Source organism: Belonocnema kinseyi, chromosome 8 (genome assembly GCF_010883055.1).
Source record: "Belonocnema kinseyi isolate 2016_QV_RU_SX_M_011 chromosome 8, B_treatae_v1, whole genome shotgun sequence".
Taxonomy (NCBI): Eukaryota; Metazoa; Arthropoda; class Insecta; order Hymenoptera; family Cynipidae; genus Belonocnema; species Belonocnema kinseyi.
The window spans coordinates 77,783,847-77,797,278 of NC_046664.1; the positions used below are offsets into that span (position 1 = coordinate 77,783,847).

At 24.2% G+C, this 13,432-nt stretch overlaps 1 protein-coding gene across 3 annotated transcripts in view; it reads right to left on the reverse strand.

Moving 5' to 3' along the window:
• Nucleotides 1-13,432, reverse strand: part of LOC117177877 (TBC1 domain family member 23) — a 156,814-nt gene that overhangs the window by 112,015 nt on the left and 31,367 nt on the right. Inside the window, exons 8-10 of one of the 3 annotated variants that reach the window (XM_033368921.1) lie at nucleotides 11,314-11,446; nucleotides 6,761-7,067; nucleotides 5,879-6,632 (exon numbers count right to left, since the gene is read on the reverse strand). In XM_033368921.1, the coding sequence (XP_033224812.1) occupies nucleotides 6,776-7,067; nucleotides 11,314-11,446 (425 nt within the window). In that variant the 3' untranslated portion in view covers nucleotides 5,879-6,632; nucleotides 6,761-6,775. Of the gene's footprint in view, nucleotides 1-5,878; nucleotides 7,068-11,313; nucleotides 11,447-13,432 lie in introns of those variants that run through there. The other 2 variants (XM_033368919.1, XM_033368922.1) reach the window with 2 other exon arrangements.

The following is a 13,432-nucleotide window of genomic DNA, read 5'->3' on the forward strand; positions in this document are numbered from 1 at the left end:
TTTTATAATATTATCGAATTGGAAAATTTTAGAATAATAAAATTGCCGAATTAGAAAATTCTCGGACAATAAAATTCCCGAAAAAATAAATTCCCGTAAGAAAAAGATTCCTGAACAGTTTATTTTAGAATCTTACCGAATTGGAAAATTTTAGAATAATAAAAAGCCCGAATTTAAAATTTCCCGAACAATAAAATTTATCAATAATAACATTCCCGAAATATAAAAGTCGCGCACTGTTTTTTTGATAATATTACCGAATTGCAAAATTTTAGAATAATGAAATTTGCAAATAATAAAATTCCCAAATTGGAAAATTCCCGTACAGTTTATTTTATAATATTATCGAATTGGAAAATTCTAGAACAATAAAATTCCTGAACAATAAAATTCCTGAACAATAAATTCCAGAACAAATAAATTCCAGAACATAAATTCCCGGATAATAAGATTCCCGAACAGTTTACTTTAGAATATTACCGAATTGGAAAATTTTTAAATAATAAAATTTCCGAATAATAAAGTTTTCGAATACTAATATTCCCAAACAATTAAATTTCTGAACAGTTTATTGTATAATATTACCGAATTGGAAAATTCCAGAATAATAAAATTTCTCAATAAAAAATTCACGAATGACAAAATTTACTGATAATAATATTCTCGAATTGGAAAATTTCCAATCAATAAAATTCACGAAAAATAAAATTCCTAAATTGAAAATTTCCCTATTAACAAAATTCCCAAATAGTTTATTTTATAATATTATCGAATTGGAATCTTTTAGAATAATAAAATATGCAAATATTAAAATTCCCAAATTGTAAAATTCCCGAATAACAAAATTTCAGAATAGTTTATTTTATAATATTATCGAATTGTATTATTCTATTATTCTAAAATTTTCTAATTCGATAATATTATAAAATAAACTGTTTTGAAATTTTGTTATTCGGGAATTTTACAATTTGGGAATTTTAATATTTGCACATTTTATTATTCTAAAATTTTCCAATTCGATAATATTGTCAAACAAATTGTCCAGGAAATTTATTTTTCGGGATTTTTATTATTAAGAAATTAAGTTGTTCGGGAATTTTCCAATTTGGGAATTTTATTATTCTAAAATTTTTTTATTCGTGAATTTTATTGTTCGAGAATTTTCCAATTTTATTATTCGGGAATGATATGATTCGAGAATTTTATTATTCGGGAATGATATTATTTGGGAATTTTATTATTTTAATTCGGAAATCATATTATTTGGGATTTTTCCAATTTGAGAATTTTCCAATTTGGGAATTTTATTATTCGAAAACTTTTTTATTCCGAATTTATTATTCAAGAATTTTCGAATTTGGAAGTTTTACAATGTCGGGAATTTTATTATTCGGGAATGATATTATTCGAGAATTTTATTATTCGGGAATGATATTATTCGGGAATTTTAATTATTGAGAAGTTGAATTGTTCGGGAATTTTCCAATTCGGGCATTTTATTATTCTAAAAATTTGTTATATTTCGGGAATTTTATTATTCGGAAATCATATTATTTGGGATTTTTCCAATTCGGGAATTTTATTATTCGAAAACTTTTTTATTCCGAATTTATTATTCAAGAATTTTCCAATTTGGAAGTTTTACAGATTCGGGAATGTTATTGTTCGGGAACGATATTATTCGGGAATTTTATGATTCGGGAATAATATTAATCCGGAATTTTATTATTGAGAAATTGAATTGTTCGGGAATTTTCCAATTCGCGCATTTTATTATTCAAAAATTTGTTATTGTTCGGGAATTTTATTATTCGGAAATCATATTATTCGGGATTTTTCCAATTAAGGAATTTTTTTATTCGGAAATTTATTATTCAAGAATTTTCCAATTTGGAAGTTTTACAGTTTCGGGAATTTTATTGTTCGGGAATTTTATTTTTCGGGAATGAAATTTTCGGGAATTTTATTATTCGGAAATCATATTATTCGGGATTTTTTTAATTCGGGAATTTTCCAATTTGAGAGTTTTATTATTCGGAAATTTTTTATTCCGAAATTTACTATTCAAGAATTTTCCAATTTGGAAGTTTTACATTGTCGGGATTTTCATTGTTCGGGAATTTTATTATTCGGGATTTTTCCATTTCGGGAATTTTCCAATTTAGGAATTTTATTATTCGGAAATTTTTTCATTCTGAAATGTATTATCTAAGACTTTTGCAATTTGGAAGTTTTACAGTCTCGGGAATTTGATTATTCGCGAATGATATTTTTCGAGAATTTTATTATTAGGGAATGATATTATTCAGGAATTTTCCAATTTGAGAATTTTATTATTCGAAAATTTTTTATTCCGAAATTTATTATTCAAGAATTTTTCAATTTAGAAGTTTTACAGTGTCGGGAATTTTATTGTTCGGGAATTTTTTATTGGGTAATTTTATTATTCTGGAATTTTCCAATTCGGTAATATTATACACGAAACTGTTCTGAAATTTGATTAAGCAGGAATTTTATATTTCGAGAATTTAAAATTTGGGAATTTTATTATTCGGAAATTTTTTCATTCTGAAATTTATTATTCAAGATTTTTCCAATTTGGAAGTTTTACAGTGTCGGGAATTTTATTGTTCGGGAATGATATTATTCGGGAATTTCATTATTCGGGAATGATATTATTCGGGAATTTTATTATTGAGAAATTGAATTGTTCGGGAATTTTCCAATTCGAACATTTTATTATTTAAGAAATTTTTTATTGTTCGGGAATTTTATTATTCGGGATTTTTTCAATTCGGGAATTTTCCAATTTGGGAATTTTATTGTTCGGAAACTTTTTTATTCCGAAATTTATTATTCAAGAACTGTCCAATTTGGAAGTTTTACATTGTCGGGAATTTTATTATTCGGGATATTTCCAATTCGAGAATTCTCCAATTTGGGAATTTTATTATTCGGAAATTTTTTTATTCCGAAATTTATTATTCAAGAATTTTCCAATTTGGAAGTTTTACAGTGTCGGGAATTTTAAGGTTAGGGAATTTTATTATTCGAGAATGATATTATTCGGGAATTTTATTATTGAGAAATTGAATTGTTCGGGAATTTTCCAATTGGGAAATTTTATTATTCGGTAATTATACAATGTCGGGAATATTATTTTTCGGGATTTTTCAGCCGTCCCGCATTAGTAACTTTTTATGGACAAAACTAGAAAATTAGGACCCTACTGAAAACTATTTGTTTTATCACTAATAGAGTATTTGTTCTTCCCTTTAAAACGCTTAAAAAACAATTTCAACTACTTTTGAGAAAATTTAAGTCTTACAAGTTTGGTTGGTCTATCGTGGCTGAAAAGTTTGTACTTATTTCAAGCGAAAAATGTGTCTGGCAGGATTTATGGCTGATTTTGCTGAGGAAGCAAAAAAATATATATATTACTTCTGGTAATCAACGAAATAAGCCAGTTTTCACAACCCTGAAGTACACAATCATAAAATTAATTAAAATTAAAGGTAACTGAATAAAAATACAATAAGAATGCAAAATTAACAAAAATGAATCATCAGATTGTCTACCGGACGGATGATTTTATTTTCCCGATCTGAGAATCATCATTCTTTTCACAAATTTCCTCTACCAAGTCAAAATTATATTTTTTTCGAAAATATACTTTTTTTAAAAATCAGAGTAATCATTTTTTTCGATAATCTTCTGATACAATTCAGAATTAAATATAATTCCTTCAGGAAATTTTTCTATTCCAACTAAAAATTATCATTTTTCTCGAAAATTTGCTAACTCAAAATTAGAGCAGTGCTTAAAAGTTTAGTTTTCCAAAACGGTTCAAAGCAAACATTTTTTCTTCATTGAAAAAGAATTCTTGTATTCAACAAATTTTTCTGATTAATTTTTTCAATTTCGTATTCTCTGGTGCTACCGAAAAAAAATCAACAAAATATTTTTTATACAATTTTTGCACGTATGGCACCACTAAAACCTTTCTTTCATTTAAAAAAATTACTGATTTTCTGTAACTAAGAGAAAGAAATTAAGCGCTACCCTACTTAAAATGATAATTCTTTTGAAAAAATTTCCCGGAAAAAACTAAAATTTATAAAATTCTTTTTAAATATTATTTAAAATCATTATCATTTCCCGATATTTTCCAGGATATCCCGGTCAGGTAGACAACTATAAAAACAAAAGTGGATGGCATTATATTGAATAAACAAATTTAAAAATGTCATAAAAATTAGTGAAGAATTTTACAAGTAATAGAAAAATTATAATTAAAGGAAAGTAAGTGAATTAAAAGTGCATAAAATGCAATTAATAAACTGTGGCTTCCGCAGAAATAACTTTATATCAACACATTTTGTATGCATTGAGTTCTATTTATATAAAATTTTCTTTGAAATTTTTATCTATTCAGAAAATTTAAAATAAGCTTAGGAAAACTTAAGGGAAATTTTATTTTACAATATTACCGAATTGGAAAATTTTAGAATAATAAAATTCCCTAATTGGAAAATTTCCGAACAATAACATTTCCGAAATATAAAATTCACCAATTTTAAAAATAAAAAATGTTGTTTTAAATATTATTTATTTATTAAAAATACAATAATTAAGTATTTTTATTTAAAAATATATATAATCTCAATGTTTATATTTTCTAAAATATCGTTCAAATTAAAAATAATAATAATTGAACAAAAAATTTCACTCAGAAATATTTTTTTCCATTATTGTTAGTTTAAATTAAAACACTAATATTAGAGAATTTAAATATTGATTTCTTTTATATAAATATTTAATTATTGCATTTTTAATAAATAAATAATATTAATACAGAAATGTAATTGTTTAAATTAGGGAACTTTATAAGTCGGAAATTTTCCAATTTGGGAATTTTATTATTCGAGAATTTTATAAATCAGTATTTTTATTATAGGGGAATTTTCCAATACGGTAATTATTATACAATATCGTTTTAAAAATTCAAGGGGATTCAAAAGAATTTGATGAAATTCTTGAGAAGTCAGGATGAGGTTGAAAGACTTCAGGATAAATTAAATAAAAACTTTTTAAAAAATCAAAAAAAAATCCAATAAATAAAGTAGAATTGAGTAAATTTAGAAAAATTCAAGTGAACTGAAAATTCAGAGTGAATTCTAAAAAATAATTTCAAATCTTTGAAACTCTACTAATTTCTAACCGAAAAAGTGAATTAAGATTGAAATGAGTTTAGAAAAATTAAAGATAATTCAAAAGAATTCGCTATAATGCCTCAGAATTTCAGATGACTTTGAAAGACTTTTAATTAAACAAAAACTTTTTATAAATCCATTAAATTGAGATGAATTGAATAAATTTAGAAGAATATAAAAGAATTCAGAAAAAATTATCAGGAATTCAGGCCGAATTCCAAATAAGTTGTCAAAAATATTTGAAAATCTCTTTTAATCTTTGAAATGCTACGAAATCTCTTACTTTTTAGCAAATAAACTTTTTCAAATATTTTAAAGTCTATAAAATCCCCTTCAATTATTGAAATTAATTCAAAATTTCATTGTAATCTTAAAAAAGATTCAAATCCTTTAAAATCTTTTTAAATCCCTTGAAATTTCTAAAGAATTTGAAAAAAAATATCTTTAAATATTTAAAATCTTTTGACCATTTTATCAATTGATCCACAGGATCAATTTAATAAAATACTTTTAAAAATTCAAAAATATCAATTAAATTAACTAGAACTGAGTAAATTTAGAATAATTCAAGTAAATTAAAAAGAATTCCGATAATTTAATCAAAATTCAGGGTAAAATAAAAAAATAAAATAAATTTAAATCTCTTTAAATCTTAGAAACCCTACCAAATACTTCACTTTTCTTGAATAAATTCTTTAAAATCCACTAAAATATTATTAAATTCCGTGCATTTCTATGAAATCTGGCGATATTTCCTGAAATCTTGAAAATTTATGAAAATACCTTGAGATCTATAAAAAAAATTATCCCAACAATCATTGAAATCTTTCGAAACCTTAGAAAATTCAGTGAAATTTTTTAAAATACCTTAAAACCTGCAAAATCGGTACATATTTTCCGAAATTCTAAAAAATTCTTTATCCCAAAATATTTCAGCTAGCAGCCATCAAGTATTAAATTAAAATATCGGAATTAAATCTGCAGCTAAACGCAACATACGTATTCCAGAATATTGAAATTTTGAGTTTGGAAAGCCTTTTTTCCCACAATAATTTATAAATTTAGAATGTACGAATTAAAAATAAAAAAAATGGTTTTCAAAATTGTATGAAATCGAAATTTTCTTTCGCCTAATTATTCTGATTTTTATTAATTCAAATTGGCCCAATTCAATCTTGAAATTTCCAAAAATTCTAATAGAAAAACTCTTATGCATAAAACTCCATGTACACAAAATACGGGTTGATACAACGTTATTTCTGCGCAGGCTTCAAATATATGTAAATTAGTTTGTTTTAAGATATTGAAAGAATATAAATACTTTTCCGTTGAATAAAATTTTCAAATCCGACCGTTCCCAGCAAAATAATCTTAAGTTAATTGGCCCTCGTATTTTATCGGTAGTATGATTTTTACGCCCTAGGGAATAAAAAACGGATTGAGGTGATATCAAGGTGAATGGGTAAAAGATTCTCATTTTTACAGAATGGCAATATCGAAATATTACTAAAAAAAGAGTCGAATTGCGCGAAAACAGCATCACTCACCCTTACAAAATTTAATTACTTATCACTCTCCTCATTAGCGGCCTTCAGCTGCCTTAAAATCTGCTGTGAAATCAATTTTGTCGCCTCGCTCGCATTGGGAATGAGAAACCTGTCCATGTCCGAAATGAGCAGAGTGTCATTATATTCGGTCGTTCCGTATTTAAAAGTAATCAAATCGGGATGGCGTTTTCGGGACGTTATTTTTACGATACTGGAGAGAGGACGTTTCACTATAACGTGTGCTGCACCTTTTCGTCCTGGAATCTCACGGAGGACTATCAGGTGACTTTCAGTGACAAGGAGTTGACTGAAATAAAGACAATTTTAAGCAATTTAAAACTCATCGAGTTTCTAGCGTATCTTAACTCTTCGAGTACACACCTTTTTTTTCGAACATCTCCTACACACTGGGTCAAATTTACCCTTTTCACTTTTTGGTTCTCTATGATTTCACAACTACTGAACCTTTTAATGTTTAATACTTTTAGCTAAGAATTTATGAGAATACTCTCAAAGTATGTCTAAATAATAATAAAATAGTCCTACTTTGTACCTTAACCCTTAAAGGGCATACTGGGTGTTAAAGACCCCAAGGACTTATTTGCGTTTTAACAAAACGTACAAAATTCAAGAAAATGGAACATATGGCGCCAGATTAACAAATGACATGAAAACCTATTTTTCTACGTCATTTTCACATCATTTTGATTTTTATAATTTTTATACGCAGTTTAATATCAATAAAATAGCTTAATCACTAAAGAACTATAAGACTAATTTTATTTTCGAAGCACCGTATCTCGGAAGTATTCAGGTAAAATTTCAAGCAAAAATATCAAAAACTTAAAAAGTTATGAGTTTTAGAGTGAAAGAACTCCTTTTTAAATTTTTTCCAAAACTGATTTTTTAACTACTTTAAGTGTCAAAAATTGTCATGAAACCTTTTTCTCCTTAGACTAGATAGAGTAAAAATCATTAACTGATTTTCTTGTTAAAAAACTATTCAATACCGTCGGCACAGCACACGTTTGAATACTCTTGGGTCTCTAACACCCAGTATGCCTTTTATGTAATTTTACGAAACTGTGCCCTTTAAGGGTTAAAAAAAAGGTATTTATTTCACATACTGATGAAAACGAAAAATCCAAATTTTAGTCAATTCGACATTAAAGACACACATGGGTCACCTTGAACCTGCTTCGAATTCAATCGCTTCAAAGACGACTGATGACCCGGCAAGCTACATAAACAGTCTAAAATTGTAGTCGGGACATTGAACTATACTTATGAGGCTATGGTGCTGCAATTTTTTCAAACATCTGAGCCAATTTTTGGTCAGTCGGTGACAGGGTAAATATGACCCAGTGTGTACTCGATGGGTTAAAACAAAAAATTCCAGAATTTTTCCAGGTTTTCCAGGACAATAAAAAATACATTTTTCCAGGTCCTTTTCCGGATTTTTCTCGGTTTGCAAACATTTTTGTCGGTCAATAATATTTTTGAAATCGAACTCTATTCTAAACATTTTTCCATTTAAAGTAATAATAAATCAACAAATTAGAGAATTCAAAGTGGAACTCTTGAATGTTAAACTTAAAAAATTAAAGTTTAAAATTTTTTCAAATGAAAGACTTTTTTTGGAATACTCAATAACTTACAAGTATAAGCTGTAAGATAAACTGAAAAATTCAGAATTTTGAACATTCATAAAATATAGAGTTCAAAAATTTAGATTAAGTTCCAAAAATATAAATCCACGTTAACATTTTCAAAACTCTAAATTGAAAAATCAATCAATAAACTTTAAAAAATTTCAGAATTATATTATTAAATTATTGTAGGCTAGAAGCATTAAAAATTTGAATTTTTTTTTAACTTGAAAGTTTGCATATTTATACAGTTTGGCAAGTTTATTATAATGTATTTTTTTCAGTTTCCAGAATTTAATTAATATGTTTAATTTAGAAAGCTTTAACAAATGATATTAGAACATATTATAATTATTAATTTCTAAAATTTGTCCCAAAATGCCATAAATTTAAACAATAATTAAAACAAATTTTTACTTTCAGTTTTTTAAACTCAATTATAATTGAGTTTTTAACTAGATTATTTTTATTAATGATTTTAATAATATTCCGATCTTTTAGTGTTGTTTATTATATATTTTTTTATAAATCAATTAATCATGGATTTATATATAAAATATTAATAAATTTATTTGTTAAAAATTGAAATATTTTGTTGAAAAATCAACTTTTTGTTGAAAGCTGACCTTTTTGCCGTGAAAATTAAAAAATTTCTTTCTATTCTTTTGGTTTAAAATACAAATGTTCTTTTGCGAATTAATTTATGTTGATTGAATACAACTGTTTTTAATTTTTAATTACAGCCTCAAATCTTAAAATAACTGAAAATTTAAATAATTTGTTGAAAATCAACAGTTTTGTAGAAAATTATTCCTATTGGCTTAAAAAATCAATAATTTGGTAGAAAAATCAAATATTTGGTACAAAATTAAATATTTTTGCATAAAAAACTTTTTTTCTATTGAAAATTAATTTTCACCCAAAAAATACAATTTTTCATTGCAATACATGAACTGTCAACGAAATGGTTGAATTTTTAACTAAGAAAAACAAATTTCCAAACATAAAGTTGAATTTTAAGCCACAAAGATTTAACTGAAATAGTTTAGTTTTCAAACCAGAAAAAAAGAAGAGTTTTCAGCAACAACAAAAAAAAATAAATTTTGAAGTAAGTAAATTCATTTCTACCAAAAGAAGACAAATTTCCAAGATACATCAATTTTTCAACTAAAAAAAATAAATTGTAAAAAATACGAAATAGTTTAATTTTCAATTAAAAAGAACACTATTCACAGAAAAAACTAATCTTTAAAAGAATAATTACATTTTCAAAGAAGGTGATAAATTTTCAACTAAAATGATGAACCTTGAACTGGAATAGTTGAATTTTTTACCAAAAAGATTAATTTTCTACCAAGAAAATTAATTTCTACAAAAAAAAAAAAACGAATTTTCGACTAAAAAAAATTTTTTTCATACAAAAATTTAGTATTTGCATTTTCAGTTTCAAATTGATTTTTAACGTACAAAAAAAAACAACAGAATAGTTTAACTTTCAACTGGCATAGTTAAATTTTCAGTACAAAATTAATTTTGAGACAAAAAAACGAATTTTCAATAAAATAGATCATTTTTCCACCAGTGGTGAGTTTTCAATTTTGATTTGCAATCAAAAAGATTTGAATAAAACCGAAAAAAAAAATTTCAACGTTAGTTGAATTTTAAACTAAGAAAGATTTTTAATTTAAGAGATATAAAAAATTGCAATTAATTTCAAACTTGAGAAATCTAGAAGTTGTTTATAATTTTTTCAAATTTAAAATCATTTTAAAAATTTTTTCAGAACTTCTGCATCACTTTTAAAATTAATTGAATTTCTTCTACGACTTTTAGAAAATCCTGCGAATTAAAAAAAGGTTTCCTTCGATTTTGAATTTCTAAATAACAATTGAAATGATTTTTCATTTTGAAAAATTATTTTAACAGAATATTCAAAAAGATTTTAAGAGACTTCCAGAATTGTCACAAAAAAATCTGGATGATTTAAAGGATTTTTTTTTAATTTACAGGACACAGTTTAAATTACTTGACACCATACTAAGTTTTAAATTAATTTTGATTTTTTTTTTAACTTCGAAGTATCTCTTAAAATTACTCAAATTTTTTCTACAAATAATAGGTATTTAATTATTATTCCTACATAAAAATCCAACTATTTCACTCACAAGTTGAACATTTTTTAAATAGAACAATAATTCTAAAATTAGAATTTACTTTTATTAAACTAACAGTCAAATATTGCTAAATATTAAATAATTATTTTTTTTCTTAATTAAAAATTTTCAAATTTAATGAATTGAAAAGTGAATCATTTAGATTATTTTGTATAATTTTGAAGCCAAAAAGACAAATTTTCTACGAAACAGTTTAATTTTCAATTTAAAAATAAGAATTTTGTACTAAAATGAGGAATCTGCAACAAAAAAAAAAAGATAATTTAACCCATGATTTTGTAACTAAAATGACACAACAAAGGAAAAAAATTTCACTCAAATTGTAAAATTTTCCAAACAAAAAAATTACTTATGAATCAGTTACATTTTTAACCAAACAATGGAATTTTCAACCAATATAATTTAATTTTGAAACTAAATTACGAATTAATTTTCTGCCAAAAAAGACGACTTTTCAACCAAATATTCAGCATATAAACCAGAGGTTTTAATTAAAAATTAAAAATAGTGGAATTCAAAAGATATATTTTTATCGAAATAGTTGAAGCCTCAACGAAAAAAAGATTTATTTTTAGTCAAACAGTTGCATTTTTAATTTAAAAATTTTTAATTTCTATCAAAATAAATAGGAATTTGAATATTTTTAAAAATATTATCTTAAAAAACTGGACATTTTGAAAATAAAATAACTTTTTATCAAAATATCAATTTAAAATAAAATAACACCAACCTTTCGTAAACGTATCCGTTGACTTTCACTTCTTGGCACTTAAAGGAATGTAACAAGCTCGGATCTTTCAGCCACTGCTGTATGGAAACTACTTCAACAGGTTCTTCACTTTCGTGATTCATCAAAGCCATATCTACAAATTTATTTAAAAAATGATAAAAATCTTATCACAATATCAGGGATCAGAGCGCAAAAAGAGCTCAAAAAAGAGAAATAGGATAATTTTTCCACGAAAATAGGGGAAAAATTAAACATTTATTTTCACATTTAGAAAAGAAAAAATCTTTTGATAAACAATTGTAGTTTGTAAACAATCTTAAATAATTATTAGATATATTTAGGTCGTACTTTTTTGAGAATTCCTTTATTAATCATTATATCTAAAAAAAAAACAATTTAAAAGTGTACGATAAAAAATTTTTAAACATAAAGTAAAATAACTTAAAATCTTTTCAATTTTTTGAATTTCATAAAAAAAGAATGCTTTTTGAAACAAAAATAGAAGAACTAAATTTTCCGTTAAAACAACAAATTAAAAGAAATTAATTCTCAACAAAATAATTCAATTTTAAACCCAAAAGATAAATCTTATACCAAAAAAGATACAGTTTCAATAAAATATATAAATTTTCAACTAAAAAAGGTGAATTTACAATACAAATCTAAAATAGTTCAATTTGCATTTAGTAAAGTAAGTTTAAAAAAAACAAAAAAAAACGAGTTTTCAGCAAAATTAATTTATTTTTTAATTAAAATATAACATTTTAACCAAAAATATAAATTTTTGACCAATTAGTGGAATTTCCAATCCAAAAGATGAATTTTCTATATAAAAAAAACGAATTTTTCACTAAACATATTTTTTTCAAACAAATAAATTTTTCACAGAAAATTGAATAGTTAAATTTTCTATAAAATTGAACATTTCTTGCTCTAAAAAAATGCAATTTTCCACAAAAAAATGAAATAGTAAAATTCAATTTTCAACTAAAACAGATAAATTTTTAACTAAAAATAGATTAATTAAATTTTGAGTAGAAAACGTAATTTTTAATAAGCTCATTGTAAATTTTCAACCAAGAAGTTTAAATATTCTCCCGAAAATTCGAATTTTAAATCAAATTTGATTACATTTCGATCAATAAAGGTCAATTTTACAAACAAAAAATAGGAATTTTTAATTAAAATGATAAATCCTCAACACAAAAAAATCTAATTTTTAACGATATAAATTAATTTTCAACTAAAAAGATAACTTTTCTAACAAAAATAAAATACTTAAATCCGTAGTTCGTAAAATAAATGTTCAACAAAAAATGAAACGAATTTTCAAAAAAATTGTTAATTTTCTGTTAATAAAATAAATTTTCGACTAAAAAATAAACAAATTTTCAACAAAATAGTTCAATTTTCAACGGCACAGATTAATTTTTAACCCAAAAGAAAGATTTTCAACAAATAAATGAATTTTTCACTTGAAACGGATCAATTTTTAACTAAAAATAGAATTAGAATTTTCTATATAGAATTTTCTACAAAAATAGACGAACTTTTAATTAGATACATGATTTATCAACCAAATATTTGAATTTTTAGAGGAATTTTCAACCAAAAAGAGAAAAACCAAACATGCGTGAGTTAAATTTTCAGTTAAATAAAATTAAATTTCAACTAGAAAACATCATTTTCAACTAAAAAATATTAATTTAAAAAAAAAAAGTTAATTTTCAGTTGGCAAAATAAATTTTCAACTAAAAAAGAAACAAATTTTCAACAAAACAGAATAATTTTCAACTAAAGAGATAAATTTTATAACAAAAATAAAATACTGAAATCTTCAGTTGGTACAATAAATTTTCAACAACAAAATAAAGGAATTTTCAAAAAAAATAGTACTGAAAAAATTAAAAGTACGTCTTCTAATAACATTATTTATTTACCCAATAGTAAAGTGTTCAACTAATAAATATAAATTATGGACCAACAAACAAATTCAATTTCTAAGAAAAAATTAATATGAGACAAGGGTGTCCTCTGAGCCCACTTTTATTTAATTTATTAATATCAGACTTGGAAGAAGAAATGAGGAAAAAGGGTTGGGGAGGAGTTAGGATAGGGA